Source organism: Alligator sinensis, unplaced genomic scaffold (genome assembly GCF_000455745.1).
Source record: "Alligator sinensis unplaced genomic scaffold, ASM45574v1 scaffold802_1, whole genome shotgun sequence".
Classification (NCBI taxonomy): domain Eukaryota; kingdom Metazoa; phylum Chordata; order Crocodylia; family Alligatoridae; genus Alligator; species Alligator sinensis.
In genome coordinates, this window is record NW_005841918.1 from 3650869 (window position 1) to 3670235 (window position 19367).

The 19367-nt window shown below is 40.1% G+C and overlaps 1 protein-coding gene across 1 annotated transcript in view; it reads right to left on the reverse strand.

Annotated features, from left to right (window-relative positions):
- The window catches only part of CWF19L2 (CWF19 like 2, cell cycle control (S. pombe)), a 156753-nt gene that overhangs the window by 43575 nt on the left and 93811 nt on the right, over positions 1 to 19367 (reverse strand). The window contains exon 13 of the mRNA XM_025198254.1: positions 938 to 1150. Within this exon, the coding sequence (XP_025054039.1) occupies positions 938 to 1150 (213 nt within the window). The remainder of the gene's footprint in view (positions 1 to 937; positions 1151 to 19367) is intronic.

Here is a 19367-nt window from a genome sequence, read left to right on the forward strand (position 1 = left end):
TGCCCCCCTCCCTCACTGCAGGGGGGGGATTGATCTGCCCCCCACATGCCACTTACCTCCCCTTCCACCACACCAGACTTACCAACTGGAGGCAGCTGTATCGGAAATCTGATCAGTATTGACTGATATGCCTCCTTAAATATCAACTCTCAGTATCAGCCCCCAACATCTCTATCAGTGCACTCTTAGTTACAATGCTGTAGTACACCAAAAAGACATCTAGATTGAGCTCACTGGCAACCTCTGCCTATGAAGCCCCTCTAGAACTGCTATTGCAAATTAAGTTGTTCTCATCCTCAGCAAAAGTGCCAAGGAATGAGATCTAGTGATAATGCCACCAATCCTCCTTTAATGTGAATCTCCACTTGGGCAAAAGTTTCTCCTCATAATCTCTCTCATCAAATTAGCTCCAAATCTTTTTTTTTTTTTTTTTTTTTTTAAATACAGCTAGCTCTTATCATTCATGAGAACTTTTCAGTTTTCTGAATGCTCTCCACTCAGCCATGTTTCATCTTGTGAGACTACATGATGCTGCTTAACAAGTTCTAACTGCTTTCTATTCAGGACCATCTTTTTAATTCTTACATAGTCAAACTGAACCCAATTTGGTTTTCTGCCCATTCATCTACCCTCTGTAATCTGTGTGTTCACCCACGTCATCATCAGTCCTCTGTCCTTGATGTTGCTCCAGAGTCTCCAAGGTCATCTACACATTTCTAGTACTGAAGATTAATTTAATCATTCAGGAACAGATTCATATCTTTTCATCTTCCCTTAGAGGAAGTTTTCTCCTGTTTAACTGAAAGGGCCAGGGAAATAATATGCAAGTCAATAAATCATGCCAAAAAAGCAATTTTCTTTTTAATCTCAGGAATTTTAGCACTAACTTGCCTTCCTTTATTTTTCTCTTTTTCATGGGAAATTTCTTTTTTCTTACCTTGCTACCAATTGCAACAATAAGATGCTTAGGAAGTTCTGTGCTGTCAAAGCAATATGGGCACTTCTCCATACATGCAGCAAGCTGCTGATGTTCATAGATTGCTTTTCTTCTTTGTCTTGCCTCCTCTTCCCCACTACGCTCTCCCTTAGCTGCTTTGGAAACAAACATGTCATCCAGAGTGTAGTACTCTCTATCAGTTTTTTCACTAAGCTGCAGAAAGACAAGAAAAATATATGTACAAATGGATGGAAGAATTTAGAACATTCTCATATTCTTTACTTTGGGTGTGAACAAATGAATAAATTACAACAGCTTAGAAAGAAGATGTAAGAGTTAGCATACATCAGCTACTCTATAGTACTGTTTTATATGTCTGTTCCCACCCCTTGCTAAGTGAAATTGGGGTAGCAAACCCCTGAATAAAATAGATGATAAAAGATAGTCTCTTACTACACACACACACACACAAACATGCACCTATTTACATACACATAATCTGATTCATTTTAAAAAATGAAAAGCTTTTAAGTCATTAAGCCATAAACTGTAAAAATTAGTTAAATGCCCAGTATATAAAGGGGAAGCTGTCAAAGCACAGGATTTCCTGCAGAGTGATGGCTGAAAGTCTGAAAGTCGGTAATATCCCACAGGATCTTTAACAGGTTTTAGTGCAGTTTCCATAGAAACTTAAATGGATGCCTCAATGTTTTTCAAATAACTTACAGTGCAAATTCCAATAATTTACATGAATTAACCACATATTAGTTCTGATGGCAGTATGTACTACCTCTTTTATATAACCAATTCTATTTAGTTGACAATATATTTACAACATTAAGTAAAAATATTTTGCATCACCTTAAGAATTAACTTACCTGCATATAAACCTTTTTTCTCCTGTAAACAAAAGCTCTGTATACATCTGTTTGCATGTACACATGTGATTTAAACCAAAAGTCTAGGATTTTGCCATTCATATATAATTTATTTCTTAAAATGATGCATTAATCTTCTGTTATTCATGGAACCAGTCTATTTCTTCCTATTTTCCAATGTGCCTTTTGTATCATATATGAATTCTTGTTTTAAAAGTATAATTTTAAAAGTATAATTAAAAGTATAATTTTAAAAGTATAATTAAAAGTATAATTTTAAAAGTATAATTTTATAGACTAGGTAAGCAGCTATTGCAGGTAAAACTGGGTCATAAAAGTACTGGTCTTTACTTTCCTTTTAGGTTCCCTTGAATACTAATCATATTTTTACTCTACATAGTCCAACAGTTCCTGAACAGTATGTTAAGAAAGCACCTCTATTGCTAAATGGTTGGAGCTAAATTAGGGAATTCAAAACTCTTTAAAACCTTACTTCATTTACTAGTTACATATTTGACTTTTTCCACATATTCCCCCATGTACTCCTCCCCACTTCTCAGCACCCTCCCCCCGCCCCACATACACATCTGCAAAACAAAAATGAGCTCTAAAAATTTTAACTCTGTTCTTGCTGCATTTTATTACAGTTCCACAGACCTACATTAATTAAAAGGGAAGAAGATTCTTAGGACTTGAAAATTATTATTATTTTGTTTGGGTTTTTTTAGGAAAAATTGTTTTTCCATGTCAAAAGTTGGTTTCACTGCTTTTGTCATGACCAGAAAAGGGCACAAAGGAAACAAAATTTTCCAAGGGGAAAAAATATTATCTGATTCCCTATCTCCCATGCACTCATTTTCCATTGCATTTTGCAAAAAACAAAAGAAGCAAAGAGCTTACTTTTTCAATAAGAAAGACTGAATCTGGATTCTGCCTGCCTGAAACAAAAGCTGGAAATAAATTTCTATTTGGGCAGTAAAGCAACAAAGCCAAAAGACTGCGCACACAAGGGTCACAGGCCACATGAAAGCAAGTTCAGCACTGTTCTCTTTAATTATTGCCTACAACTGACAAAAAATGGGAGTGGGAAAAAAGCGATCAAAGGGCAAACACAAAAAAATGTGGAAGATGAGGAGAAAACTTGGCTGACTCTAGAAGGATAGTCTGTGTGTGATAAAGGAGAACTACTGGTTGTTAAAAAGTGCAACACCTTCAAGAGAAAGTTCCTCCAGAAGCTACTATGCTAGGGGCACTGTTGAATATTCTAGGTTATACTCCCAGCACATTATGGGTGATTGACAGGGAAGATGTAACACCAGTAGACTCAACCTTACAACACTCAGGATTTCCTCATACCAGAGGAACTCTTAGCTGCTCACCTACGAGTTTTAAGGCTTCTTCAGTGTTAGTGCAAAAATACAAAAGACATCACGTGAAGCTAGAACAACTATTTGAAACATATGTGACTATTCCATTGAGCTGAAGAATTACCAAACCTTCTTACAACAGAGAACAATATGAACATTGTTTTCAAGCATCTGCCAAGAAATGAGTCCTCCCTGCTTTATGCTATTATGTTGCTTCCATAATTCTTTGTTTGCTTGGGTTTCCTGATTTTTATTGAATCATATAATTCAAATGTTATGTGTATTTCTTATGTTGTGATAAGCATGTTAAAGCATTAGTGTGAAGCAATAAATGAAAAGAGCCCAGATGTTCAACCAAAGCTTGGTCAAATTCCATAGCTACCTAAATCCTAGATAAATTTGAATTGAAGATGATCCCCCCAAAATCAGATTCAATACATGGAAAATTATAAATTTCTTATAATTTTCCAAGTAAATCATCTAATTATTGGAGGGCCATCTTACATTTGTCTTCCCTCTGCCCATTCCTGTGGCAGGGAAAGCAACAGTTGGGGGGCAAGTGGTGGGGAGGCAAGTGGCAGCCTGACCCCAGACCCTTCCCTCCTGTACCTTACCCCCATGCCATTTGCTCCCCCTCACGGGTCACTTCCCCACTCCATGGCTCCCTCCCCCATACTTTGCCTCACCCCCTGTACCTTCACCCTCTGAAGAACAACTAAATACCCTTTACAGGCACTGGAAAACCAGAATTATCTGACCAAAGTGAAATCTTCCATAAACTTAAGGTTTATAGAACTTACCCTGTAAAAGCCAAGTACGCTCAACATTGAATTCTTACCTAACTGGAAGTCATTTTGATAAGCATTAGAATAGGCTACTCAGAGAGACTGAGGTATCTCCATTCTTGGAAATGTTTATGTGCCGGTTACACATTTGTCTAGGGTGGTTTAAACAGGGATGATTCTGCCTTGAGCATCAGACTGGACTAGATGACCTTCTGAGTAGGCTTCCAATTCTACTTTTCTATTATTCTACATATTTAAGAAAAACCTTAAACAGACAAGATTCTTTGGGTAAATCTGATATCTTTTATTAGACCAACTCAAATAGTCCTTAGACCAACACAGCTACAACCTACACCCAAGAAACCTTAAAAACATTTATTTGAATTAAAATCTAAAACAATAACTCACTGCAGGGACAAGATTAAATTACACAGTTCTAATTGAAAGCTATTACACAGACTACTTTTGTTTCTGTAGATAGAATTAAAGTTCACAGAAACAGGAATAAAACAAATTATGAAATACAAAGCTAAGAGCTAGGTGAATTAGGAAACTGGTATCAAGTTATCAATAGACAGGGCTAAGATAAATTTATAGCTTTTTAACTCTAGCTCACTTGTTCAAATCTACGCCAAGATACAAATGCCTTCATCTGACAGCTGTTAATTTTGTTTATAAATCTCAATCCAGCTGCCAGTGGACAGCAAGCACAGATGAAATATACACTTACACCTACAACAACCAAAACTGACAATATGGTGGCAGTTTCAGAAAATAGATCAAGGTTTAACAGGAATAAAAACTTGAACCACCTACTCAATGTTAGAGGCAAGCCTCCCAAAATGGTAGAGGCATATTGTTGGAAAACTGTAAAACTATACAGATTCTGAAATACTCACATGCATTCCGTTCAAAGGCAAGTAAACTTTCACAAGTCTCTTGCATCATCACTGATTTAAACAAAGACTGAAAACTTTATCAACAGCTACCATAGGTAAAAATTAACACAGGCAATATACAGGAACTCAAAGCAAACAAACACTGAGATTGGATAACAATAGGAGCAATAATTTCAGAAGTGAAATGGCTTCACAAGCCTGAAAGATGATTTCTATTGCTGGGTAGCAAAATAAATGCCAGGCGAGGGCAGATATCTCACGCCATCAATTATTTTTAGCATACTGATTTTAATTACAAGTATTAGAGTTAAGAATTAACTTGCCTTGATTTCTCTCCCCAGCACCATGAGTATAGCAGGAACAATAAGTGCAGGAAGGACAAGCGCAAAGAGACTACTGTGACAGGCCACCAGATTCTAGAATCCTACCAGGAGATTTAAAGCTACTCTGCTCATGTATCCTGGCAGCCAGACCAGGCGAATGTCAATAGCTCCAGTACAGGAGACAGAAGCTAGAGATCCAAATGATCAATACAGAAGGCTTTTCAAGACAGTAATTTAAAATAGTCACCTGAAAAGGAAGCTTAGGCAAATGCTCACATCTACCATTTGAAGAACAGAAGAAAGAAAATCCCAAGGGGGGATGTTTAGAATCTAAAACAAGTAGTATGCAGTGTGTAAAGACTGGAATGGGGACTATCCAACTATCCACACTGTCCTCAGTACAAACTAGAGCACAATATAAATATAGCAAAGAGATAAGGAAGACAACTATTGGCCCTTAACAATCCAGAAAACAAGACAGGTGTTTTTTCAATACTGCTAGCATAAAAATGCAATTTTTACCCTTTCGAAATATTTACTGATTCCCTCTTTGTCTCCCTTTCCCAGGAGACAAGGGACTAGGCAGGATAGAATCATTAATATTTTAAAGGACTTTTCATATTGTAGGACCTTCCCTTCCAGACATATAGTTCTTCCAGACAGACCATCAATGTGACAGCTAGAATATTACTCAGATCACCAGGCTTTCAGTGTTACACCTTAACTACTACCTTTCTTTAGGTATTTATTTTAATGAAGGCACAGTAGAACACTGAAATGTTTTTTCTTTTCTTCAATGCTAGCTCCACCACCCTGAATTTCCAACTATCCACTAGAGTCTTAACAATTAAACTTTGGAGACCCTCCCTTCCCTCCCCTGGACCAGACCAAGAAAAATGATACAGATTTGATGATAAGTAAAAGCAATTAACGCATTATCATACCTGATAGACTCTGGAGAAAACATTCGAATAGTAACTGCATACAGTGTGATATTTAATGGAATTCTGCAGTTTCAGCAAGAGTCTGAGCTCATAAATGAACACACCAAAGGAAAATTAGGATGAGTTTAAGCAAGTATATTATAAAAGCAGAAAATATCTAAATTGCTAATTACAGAATGCAAAGAAACCAGGCAGCTGGACACTTGTGAACTATAAACAATGAAGAATCACAATTTTCTTCTGAAACTAATAGGATCCTGACTATAACAACTGGATTTGTTTTAACAATTTGGATGTCAAATACACTTGGTCATTTTTTCCTTTTATTCCAAAAGGATTTCATGGTACACCATGAAAATACCCTCTGATCTAATAAAGGAAATAGGCAGGGACTATGGTGAGACTTACTAAGTTTAATGCCTCATTATATTTTTTCAAGTAATCTGCAGGGCTCGAGAAAGTGAATACAGAGCTAATCTGATACCAGACTACAAAAGGTAGTGGAAATGAAAGCAAATTAAAAATAAGGTTCCATACTAAAACATGACAGCATCTCTACTACACTGTCTTATTTACTATTTTAAATAGTATACTTAATGATTTTTTAAAAAATTTTAAAGCACTGTTCAAACACTAATTAACAAAATGTCGTTAACCAACCTTAACATTTAAAAAAAAATGAGCAGGTCAGCCAAAAATTATATCCAGTGCAGAAGTAAACCATCAGACCAGTGTAACCAAATTAAACTGCTCCCCACATCTAGACGATGAGATGTGGGAAACACAAATAACAGTCCATCTAAAAAGTTATAATCTTAATTAAACTAAGTGGGTTTAAAAAAAAAACCTGACTGCACCAAGGGAGACTAATACATGAGTCATTTGTTACGAGTTTCAATTCAGTAGAATCAGGAAGAGAAAGGGTTCTAACGTTATTTAGCAAGTTGACTTCCTGAAAGGGTTTTTACCCTATTTTGTGTCATAGAATCATAGCAAATTAGGGTTGAAAGGGACCTAAGGAGATTATCTAGTCCAACCCCTGTGCAAAGCAGGACCATCCCCAACTAGATCATCCCACCCAAGGTGTTGTCTACCCAGATCTTAAAAACCTCCAAGAATGGAAATTCTACAACCTCTCCCAGTAACTGGTTCTGGTACTTCACTACCCTCCTCAAGAAAAGCTTCCCCGATATCTAACCTAAACTTCTCTTGCTCCAACTTGACACCATTGCTCCTGCCACCACTGAGAACAGTCTAGCTCTGTCCTCTTTGGAATCACCATGCAGGTGGCTGAAGGCTGCTATTAAATCCCCCCTCAGTCTTCTCTTCTCCAAAATAAATAAACCCAGTTCCCTCAGCCTCAGTTCCGGCCAGTCCGCTTCTGACTCCAGTGTCCACATCATTAATGAAGATGTTGAACAGTATGGGTCCAAGGACAGAGCCTTGGGGGACCCCACTGGTCACCAGACACCATGATGAGTGACTTCCATCAATTACTACCCTCTGGGTCCGACCACGGAGCCAACTGTCCAGCCAGTGGATCGTGGAGGACCCAAGGTGACAACTGGCCAGTTTCTCCAAGAGGCAATCATGGGACACCAGATCGAAGGCTTTTTTGAAGTCAAGATATATGACATCAATCTCTTCTCCCTTGTCCAGGTGATAAGTCACCTGGTCATAGAAGGAAATGAGATTGGTCAAGCAAGACCTACCCGCAACAAACCCGCGCTGGCTATCCCTTAAGATGTTGGCATCGGCCAGTCCATTAAGGATGGCCTCTTTAATAAACTTTTCTAAGATCTTCCCCGGGATAGAAGTCAGGCTGATGGGCCTATAGTTAGCCGGATCCACTTTCCTCCCTTTCTTGAAGATAGGCACCACATTGGCCTTCTTCCAGTCTTCGGGCACTACACCAGAGCGCCAAGAGTTTTCAAAGATCCGTGCTAGAGGCTGGGCTATGATGCTCACCAGCTCCTCGAGTACCCTGGGGTGAAGATTGTCAGGCCGGCTGACTTGAAGGTATCCAGCTTCTCAAGATGTTCCTTCACGAAGTCAGCATCAATGGAGGGCAGGGGATCACCCTCACCTTGACTTGCCCTTATTGAATCTCATGACATTTTTTTTGGTCTAATCCTCCAATCTGTCAAGGTCTCTCTGAATCCGCCCTACCCTCCACCATATCTACTACTTCCCCAAGCGTGGTGTCATCTGCAAACTTGATGCAAATTCTATCGCATCTTCCAGGGTGTTGATGAAGATATTGAACAAAACCAGCCCTAGGACAGACCCCTGGGGCACTCCATGTGATACCGGCTGTCAACCAGACATAGATCCATTGATTCTAACCATTTGAATCTGACAATCCAGCCAGTTTTCTATCCATCTTACAGTCCATTCATCCAACTTATACTTCCTCAGTCTGCCTGCAAGAATGCTGTAGGAGACCATACCAAAAGCCTTGCTGAAGACAAGGTATATGACATCCACTCATCTCCCTGAATCCACAGAGCCAATGATCTCATCATAGAAGGTAATCAGGTTGGTCAGGCATGACTTGCCCTTGGTGAATCCATGCTGACTGTTCCTAATCACCTTCTTCTCCTCCAAATACTTAGAAATGGATTTCTTGAGGACCTGCTCCAGAACCTTTACAAGAACTGATGGTAGACTGAATCGTCTGTAGTTCCTTGGATCATCCTTCTTCTCTTTCTTAAAAATGTCCCAAAGAAAAAGCATATTTTATGGTCCCAAACCAAGAATACTAAAAATCACCAAAGGAAAATTAGGCTTATTGTCCGCTGTAATAAACAAAAGGGAGACGGAAGGGGAGGAGAGAACTCTTAAGTTATTCCTTACACTTCAATTGTAGGTTTTCTTTAAATTCCTAGAACTCTCTTCATGTCCATCTGTTCAATATTTTGCTTAGATACCATGGATATGGATGCTACAAAAAGCCTAGAATAGGTAGAACTTTTTTCTGCCTATAACTGACTTCCTCAGTGTAACTACTCGGAGTACCAAAACCTGAAAAGTTACTTTGGACATCTTCAAATTAAAAAAAATATAAACCAAAAGAATAGCAAAGTTCAACAGGCACTTGACTGAATCATCCATTTTCATCTATGATTTGAAATGAGATGCAGCAGTTGAAGGCAACAGGTTTGAATTACGGATGGGTCACAATATCATTAGTTTGTCAACTTTGTTAGCTATAAACAGCAAGATGCTCCTCCTCCTGTCCCTTTCCTTCCACCACCTTCAAATGTTTCCCTTTGACATGAGTCCAGAACAAGCTTTGAATTCATGCCTCTGAATCTGCAGGAAGACATTAACAGTTCTGCCTTTGCACCCTTGTTTCTCTACTACCTGGAAATATTTCTTGACATTCAAGTGATGTACCCTTCTGCACAAGAGAGTTAATGAAGAGGAAGACAGAAAAGTTATCCAAAAATATAGTTGGATAAATCCTCTCTCATGATTACAGAATATTCTACACATACTAATTAGCTAATTCCCTTCACAAAGTCACATTTTGGTTGCCTTCTGAAAACATAATGATGTTTAGTTTGAACGTCCTGAAGGACTACCACAATCTCATCATTGTACATTGTCAGTAACAGCAGAAGATTCCTAGTCTAGTTTCTTAAACAATTTCCTCACAGATACTGTCACCTTGTGTCAGCCCTGAGATACACTTTAACAATGTAACTACTACCAAGGCAAATCTAGTAATACTCTTCTGCAGTCATAAAAGTTAGACCTTTTATAAATCTCCCCTTCAGGAAAAAATGGGACTTTTTCTAAACTTTTTTTCTTTAAAAGAGAAAAACACGGGAAATTATGGGTTTCCCCTTGCAGGTGGGCAGAGTTCCAGCCTGCAAGGGGCTGGGGGAGCAGGAGTGGGAGGTGGGCGATTAGCAGGGGGCACTGTGTGCTGGGGTTGCTGCCTAGCCCCTGTGGTGCTTGGGGCCCAGGACCAGATTGCGCGGCTGCAGGGCCCGGGCAGGGACTGGGACGGAGCTGTGGGCGGCTCATCTGGAGGGCAGGGGGGCTGACTCCCTGTCACTGCATGCACTCCTGGGGGGGACACAGAAGGGGCACATGCCTCCCAGATTTGTGCACAGGTGCAGGCTGCCCACTGCGAGCTTGGGTTCTCTGCTCTGCCCACTCCCCAGGGCCTCCACAGTCCAGCAGACAGGACTCATCACAGCAGGGCAGAGCAGGGCAGGGAAGCTCAGTGCCACCCCCATGAGTCCTGAGGTGCCCTGGCAAGGCAGCCCCTGCAGCAGCAGCAGCAGCAGGGGTGGCAGCACAGTTGTTCCCCTTGTGGCTGCCGGGTGGGCAGGGGGCCCCTTGCCACGGTGGGACAAGGCTCACAGCAGCAGAAACTAGCTTCTCCCTCCCACTCTGCCCTGCCATGCCAGGTCCTACCTGCTGGGCAGCAAAGGCCTCAGGAAGAGGCAGCAGAGCAGGAAGCCTGAGCCTGCAGTAGGCAGTCCGCACCTGCCCCCCACCCCAATATGCTCCTGTGTCCCTGGCCCCATAGCCCTGGCAGTTGGGGGCTCCCTCTGGCAGGACTGGGGGGGCAGGGGGCTTCAGGTGGGAAGAGAAGGGCACCAGCAGGGCTCAGGGGGCTGTGGGTGGGGAGTACGGGGCATCAGCAGGGCTGGAGGGGTCAGGAGTGAGGGGCAATGGCATGGGTAGGGCAGCAGCATATCAGGAGGGACAGACAGTCACAACTAGATGCATGTCCCGGTGAGTGAAGGAAGCAGGGGGAGGAGGTCTGATTTTCCATGATAAAAGCAAATGTCAAAATTTATAGCTATTTAGAAAGTATTTTATTATAGTGATTGAAGCACTGGTAGGATCCCAAATTGCTTTAAAATTGTAAATATATCAATAAAATATTGTGTTCAAGTGTACCTATATATATAGTGGCATTTTATTTTAAAAAAGGGAAAAACATAGATTTGGGGGGGTTTTAATCATAGAAGTTGCTCATTTATCAGAGAATCTGCCATTTTTAAACAGAGGAAACTAGCATCATGACTGTCATGTTACAGCTGTTTCATGGAACCAAGAGTTGTATGAGATCAGGAAAGAGTCGGCAGGCAATTATACATTAAATATTTAATTTAGGATGTCTCAAAGAGCGAAATAATTGGACTGTCAACAGTCCACATAACAGATTCAGACATCAATGAAGATCGTTACACCCATCTAAAGACCTAACTGTACAACATAAAAGGGTTCCTTTCTGAATCCTAGCCTGACATGAGATCTAACTTAAACTAGCTTCCCTAGAGGCAGGGAACCATTTTTAGTCTGTTGTCTTCTCTTATTCACCACTTTACTCCTGCTTCTTATTGGTTTCAGCTAGTCTGTCTCCTCTCCACCCTTCAAGCTTTTATATTGTACCTGTATCCACAATATTTCCTTGTCTTCTGAATATTTGATTTTAATCTAACCATTATTAGAGGAGCTCACTGAAGATCTGTTCAAGAAACTGGATTTATACACTTACAGAATACTTTACAATGATCCCGTGAGTGATAGTTTATCTGCTGCTTATGCACATAAATGGCGGCAAATGGCACACTAGGATTCTGCAAGACTTCCCCCAGATCATGACTCCTTCAAAAAGCACTACCTCCAAGCACACTTGCGAGTCTATGAATGGAAAAACTCTCGATCCAACAAATACTGGATGCACATCAGTGCTGGATGTATTGGAACCTGTGACATACTAAAAGTGGACTGCCAGATAGAGTGAAATTGCCTCTAAACAATGAAAATGGACATCCAGATGAGCCAATTAAAGCTACTATTCTAGAGCCATCTGAAGAAGACAGTGATACAGAAGAATACCTAGATTAAGAATATCCAGTGTACACCATCTCACAGACTTGATTTCAAATTTGAGTTGAAGTGTTTTATTTCACTTAAATGTGTTCCATAATCATTTGTACCTTTGTTGTTAATAATACTAAATGTAACATCAGCAGGTCTAGATGCTCTCCACCCTAGGGTGTTGAGGGAATTGGCAGGGGTTATCGCAGGGCTCCTGGCATGGCTTTACGAGCACTCGTGGTGCTCTGGCCAGGTGCTGGACAACTGGAAGAGGGCCAATGTGGTCCCCATCTTCAAAAAAGGGAGGAGGGAGGACTCGGGCAACTATAGGCCCGTTAGTCTTACTTTGATCCTGGGGAAGCTCTTTGAGAAGATTATCAAGGAGCACAACTGTGAAGGGCCAGCAGCGGGGCTGATGCTCAGGGGTAACCAGCATGGTTTCATTAGGGGCAGGTCCTGTCAGACCAACCCGACTGCCTTCTACAATCAGGTCACAAAATCATTGGATGCAGATGTCATGGTAGATGTAGTCTTTCTGGACTTCAGGAAGGCCTTTGACACTGTCTCCCACCCCATTCTTATTAAAAAGCTAGGCGAGTGTGGCATTGATGCCTACACAGTCAGATGGATAGCAAATTGGCTGAGGGGCCGCACTCAGAGAGTGGTAGCGGACAGGTCATATTCGACCTGGAATGATGTGAGCAGTGGAGTCCCCCAGGGCTCAGTTCTTGGGCCTGCACTGTTCAAATTCTTTATTAGTGACTTGGACGAGGGGGTGAAAAGCACCCTGTTTAAATTCGCAGACAACACCAAGATTTGGGGTGAAGTGGGCATGCTAGAAGGGAGGGACAGGATATAGATGGACCTGGACAGGTTACAGGGGTGGGCAAATGAGAATAGAATGAGATTCAGTACTGACAAGTGCAGGGTGCTGCACTTGGGCAGTAGGAACCGGCAGCATAACTATAGGCTGGGGAACTCTCTTCTCAAAAGCACAGTGTCAGAAACAGATCTTGGAGTCATTATCGATTCCAAGATGAACATGGGCCGCCAATGTGAGGACGTGGTCAGTAGGGCTAACTGCACCTTATAATGCATTCACAGATGCATCACAAGCAGGGCCAAGGAGGTGATCCTCCCCCTCTATGCGACACTGGTCAGGCTGCAGCCAGAGTACTGTGTCCAGTTCTGGGTGCCGCACTTCAGGAGGGATGTGGACAGCACTGAGAGGGTCCAAAGGAAGGCCACTCACATGACTCGGGGACACCAAGGCAGACCCTATGAGGATCGGCTATGGGACCTGAACCTGTTCAGCCTTCACAAGAGAAGGCTGAGAGGGGACCTGGTGGCCATCTATAAACTTACTAGTGGGGACCAGCAGGGAATGGGAGACACCTTGTTCCCCCGAGCGCCTCCTGGAGTAACAAGGAATAACAGCCATAAGTTGTTAGAGAGTAGGTTCAGACAAGACATTAGAAGGCATTACTTCACAGTCAGGGCAGCTAGGATCTGGAACCAACTTCCAAGGGAAGGAGTGCTGGCTCCTACCTTGGGGGTCTTGAAGAGGAGGCTCGATGATTACCTAGCTGGGATCACTGAGCCCAGTTTTCTCTCCTGCCCAAAGCAGGGGTCGGACTAGAAGATCTGCAAGGTCCCTTCTGACCCTACATCTATGAATCTATGACTTCAAAGAAAAAAATGTTAAAACTTTCCACTTGAAACAAGTACTCTTATTGTGTTACCAAAGAAGTGGTCCATATTGATGGGTTTTGCATTTAAAGTCTTAGAGCTGCCAAACAATGGTCCCTAACTCATCAGAAGACAAAGGAAACTTGTAGGTTATTGCAATATCTATATAAAGTAGTTTAGAAAATCAAAATCAGCCTCATAGGTACCAAGTATTTATTTATCTATCTTGTTAGTCATGGTCACTATTTTAAAGATGGCGGCCAAACGCCAAAATTAGAAGTGACCCTAAGTTAAATTTCATCCTAAGCAACTCAAAATGATTTCGGGCTTAACAAGGTCCCCTGAAAATGAATAGGCTTTATATACATGACTGGATTACATAAACAGTATTTTAGTTTAGTCTCCCCTGGCTGTAAGAGGCTCACAATACCTACCACATTAACATATCCTCAAATCAGATCTATGCAGGAAATAAAAACACAATTTGACAGCAAGGAAATAATGAAAATGCAGACTAGAGAGCCTATAGAAAGCAAGAACTATACAGATACAGCCCATCTTAAATTACTAGATCAGAGAAGCATTTTGATATAAATCATATAATAACTGAAATCCTGCACATTATTTTTATATACTAAAATTATATAAAATTTACAAATTTTCAGTTTTACAAACTAGAATTCCAAAATTAAAATATATATTTGTGGGAAGAAGGTTAAAAAAATTGGACAAATGCTTTTTTCAGTTTATATGGAGCTGATGTTTTAAACTAGCCTAACCAGCATAATACATAAATTTATTGTTTTCACTGCTGTAAAGGAAAGTTAAGTCAACTGAACCCCCTAAAACTAGTCTGGCAATATCAGAGGAGTAGAAACCAAAGATAACTCAGGCTGAATACAAACATTAAAGGGAGGTTAGGGGAAGGTTAGATTGAGTTAAAAAAAGTCACCTAAATTGGGATGGGTAGGGCTAATGGAGAGGAGTTAGGGGAATTGGGGGAGGGGGGAACAGGAGGGATCAAGGGGATAAGGGAGGGATTGGGGGATTTGGGGGGCAGGTAAGGTCATTGCTGGGGTCCAGGAGGGTTTGGTGGAGTTAGAAATACACTCAGGGTCTACAGGGGAATTGGAGGTATGAGGGTTCTCTCCCCTCTGGACCAGGGGTTACTTTTATCCTCCCAGACAAACAACACCCCCTGAAAAACCTACCCCACTATCAAACCCACCCCAACTTACTTCCTCAGCTCCCACCACCAGCAAACACTGATAAAATGTGTACTAGGAGCAGCTTGAAGAATGAGAGGTTTGGCATGCTGGGGAGTGGCAGGGGGATAAAAATAGCCTGGTGTCAGGGAGCAGGTAGAAAAAGCACAACCCTGGGGTTCAAAGGCCAGTGGCTGGGCTTTCCCATCCCTGCGGCTGAGCTGGGAACTGTACAGAAGTTCAGGACAGTTAGATCAGTCTAAAAATGGCCAACCCAATCTAAATTAGATTACCTTGGAGGTAGGGCTAACGTAGATTGGGTTGGCCATTTTTAAACCTATCTAACCTTCCTGAACGTCTGTACAGTTTGCACTTAGATCCACCTAACTAGGGATCTAAATGTAAAGTCCGGACCCAAGTGAACTAAGTTAGATCAGGTGGCCATTTTTAATGCAATCTAACCTCCCTCTAACCTCCCCACACATCTGTATACAATCTCAATGTCTAAAACAGAGTTATCTTAGACATCTAAAAAGGTAATTAAAGAAACAAAATAAAAAAATAAAGATTGTAGATTTTATGTAACTACATTTTATACTTTTAGTGGTATTACTTATTTCAGTGGACAGATACTGTTTGTAAACCTTACGTATATGTATGTATGTATTAGTGTCTACACATTTTAAGTGTCAGTGGTCATAGTGAGACTTCAGCTAATAATAAGGAAATAAATGTAATTGCATCTTGTCAGTGCAATATTAATGATTTGACTTAAGTCAATATTTGCCTGAGAACAAAAAGAATACTCTTTTTAAAGTAATGTGTATTAAACAACTGATACTAAATGTAAAATAAATTTAAATGTGATGAAATGTATTATAATGTCACTCTCATGCTAAAATACCAACATGTTCTTTATGGAAGTTTCTCAAAATACATCGAGTACAACATTCCATAAATATAAATTCTACTATTTAAAATTGAAGACGTCGGTATTACCATGGCAATTAAAAATCAACCTGATAGGTTTATGGATTGTATGAAATGTTTCTCAGATATTTTCTTATCAACAGCATATGTTTGTATTAACTTAGAGAGTGGTAACATGAAGTGTTACTGTGTTAGGTATATGACAGAAAAAGCAAAGATTCAATAGGTATATGTAAAAGTAACTGACAGATAAAAAAAAAATTACATTCACAAAAAAGATGGACATAAGCAATGATAGGAAAAAATGGTAATATCCATTTCATTGCATTTTTAATTATTACATTTTATAGTTTGATTTGCCCCTCAAATACTCAGGTAAATCTGCTCAGTGGTAAATCTTCAAGTAAAAAAATAAACCCTGAATGGGATTTTCTATCTAAGATGTTTGACAATAATAGGCTACCAGTAGGATTTGCATTCATTACAAAAGTAATGTTAATGTTAAATTCATAAATACTACTCCTTTCCCAAAAATTGCACACAAAAAGCATGTCAGTGTCAGAGGAGAGAGAAAGCATTGTAACAAATACAGCAGATCAAGACATAGGTTCAAACTCTGTAATGCTCTACATTACATCTATAGAATCATAGGGCTGCAAAACATCTCAAGGGTCATCTGGTCCAACCCTTAATTTAAAAATGCTACTATTAAATTATCCCTGTCAAACACTTGCCCAGCCTCCTCTTGAAAGGCTCCAATGAAGGAGATTCGACAACTTTCCGGAGCAGTCTATGCCACTGCCTTATAGTTCTAAACAATAAACTAGCTTATCCTGAGATCTAAGCTGCTTTGCTACAATTTGAAGCCATTACTTCATTTTCTGTCCTCTTCTTCACGACAGCCTTACAAATATTGGAAAACTGCTATCGTGCCCCACTTAATCGCCTTTTCTCTAAGCTAAACAAAGCTAGTTCTCTCAACCTTTCCTCATACAACTTGCCTTCTAACGCTTCATCCTTTTTGTGGCCTGCCTTGGGATCCTCTCCAACTTCTCCATAGCCTCAAGATGTGGAGCCCAGCACTGCACACAATGCTCCAGCTGAGGCCTAAGCAGTACTAAGTACAGTGATACTATTACCTCCTGTGTCTTACACCTAACACTTATTGATACAGCCCAACAATTATGCTTTTTTGCAGCTGATCACACCAATGCCTCGTTACCAAAACCCCCAAATCCTTCTTAGCAATGCTGGTGTTCAGGTAGTTATCTCCCATTCTGCATTCATGTATTTGATTATTCTTCCATAGGTATAGGCACCTTACATTTGTTTGTAGTGAACATAAGCCTGTTGTCTCTACCCCAATTCTCCAATTTTTCTAGATCCTCTTGAATTCTACTCCTATCTTCTCAATCACTGAGCAGTGCTGAAGCAGTGGAGAAAACAGTCAACACAGAAGTAAATTCTGCTATACATATTAAGAATTTAAATGTGTTGACAGAAGAGTGAAACTAAATTGAGCTGTAGACTGCACATAGTATCAGTTCCCCATACCACCCCAAATACTATTGGCTTCTAGTAATGTAAAGATATATTTCTGCTAAGCAATGAAGTCTTATAATACCTTAAAGAATTGCTTAGGTCAGGAGAGAGACAATAATACTGAAATATTTTTCCTCCAGGAAATCATTGTATAGGTTTATATAGGTTCTACTGGCAAATATAATGCCAACTTTTCCTTTATCTCATCCTCAGTGGTATATATGCTGATGATGTAAGTTTAGTTTTAAACTTCCATAGTGGATATTAAGGTGCATCTGTTCCAAGACTGAGACAAATTCAAGGTACTTAAAAGTCGCTATCACAGGACTACCTGAATGCCTCACAAGTTTTATTCTATTTATCCTTATACTATTGCATAAGAAAGACATGAAACACAGAGGTAAGTGCCCCACCTACAATAGCAGGGCTGACCTGGGTCTCCTGAATCACATGGCCACTAACTGGGCTGTTCTTTCAATCTTGACTACAAGAGATATCAAAGCCCAGACTAAAGCTAAAAGAAAACAACTGCAGGAGATGTACTGAAGAGCTGTTCTTTTTCTTGCCTGTTTTTACTTTGAAAGAATACCAGATATTTTGCATTAAACGCATCTGAAAAAAGTCTTCCGAGTTTCCTGCAGACCTAAAAGGAGCAAACACAAGCAACTTCTAGATGCTTTGTTTTAAAAAATACTAAGTCAATATTTAATTTTTATGGACTGGCATGAATACATTCACTCCTTTACAAAAAGATACAAAAGACAACGGAGTATAAAAGCTGTTTTGAACATGTCTTTCATATTTGTGGAAAATATTGTACCAACCAGGCTGCAGCAATTGGGTTCATTTTGCAAGAGTAGCATTACCAATAGCAAAAGTGCATTATTATCTTGCATCTCTTGCTTTGTAAAGGCATTATTTTATTTTATAGATGAAAAAACAAGCACAGAAAGATGAAGAGATTAGTCCAAGATTACAAAGAAGGTCAAAGACAGAGCCTGGAATAGAATCTAGTTTTCCACCTTACTGCATTTGGAGGAAAAGATGCCATGGGACTTTTTTCATGCAGCTATTCATTACTAACACAGAGACAAACTAGAACATCCATAACTGAAAGATCAAATATTAATACTATGATTATTTAGAATTTTTTCTAAATTCCTAAAGGCTGTAGTGCATGCTACAGATTGATGAGAAGCAGATTTTTATATGTGAAAGTTAATTCATTTCTGATAAAAGTAATCATCAAGATCGTCTAAAAGATCACAAAGTAAATGTGTCACATTTTTCAGGCTTTTTAGTGTGACTATCAGAGTGCAAAGTTTTAAAATATAATGAAAATACCTTAAGTGGTATCATTTATTTTTATTATGGTACTGCCAAAAAACCTGGGAATCTCTATTACATACATGTACACACAACCTACAAAGAATATGACAGTATGCTATAGAGGTTTTATCAGCACAAATTTAGGATAACTGAATTACCTGTAAAAGTCAAAACCACAAGTGGCTTTAAGCAAGTTATTTGAAACTAATGGTATTATACTCTGGGTGTGCTATATACTCTGCAGCAAGGAGTTTTAAAGAGCTTTCAAATATTTTATTGGAAAGATTTTTCTATCCCTGTGTAGTGAGACTGTCTTAGCACCTTGAGTCCAACTTACTGTCAGAACATGGAGGAGAGGCCAAATACTAGAAACAAGTGTTACCTAAACTAGTTTTTCTAGTCATAAGTGTCACGATTTTAAAAACTGCCATCTCATAACTCACTGATAAAAACTTGAAAGAAGTTTTTTCCCCCTGAATGATGCATGCCCCCGGTGGCTGGGGGGGGCACGGCAGAAGCGGGAACATAGTTTCATAGCTGGTAGGGTCGGAAGGGACCTGAGATCATCTAGTCCGACCCCCTGCCATGGCAGGAAAGAGTACTGAGGTCAAGCGACCCCAGCCAGAAGTTCATCCAGCCTTTTTTTAAAGACCCCCAGGGTAGGAGCCAGCACCACTTCTTTTGGAAGT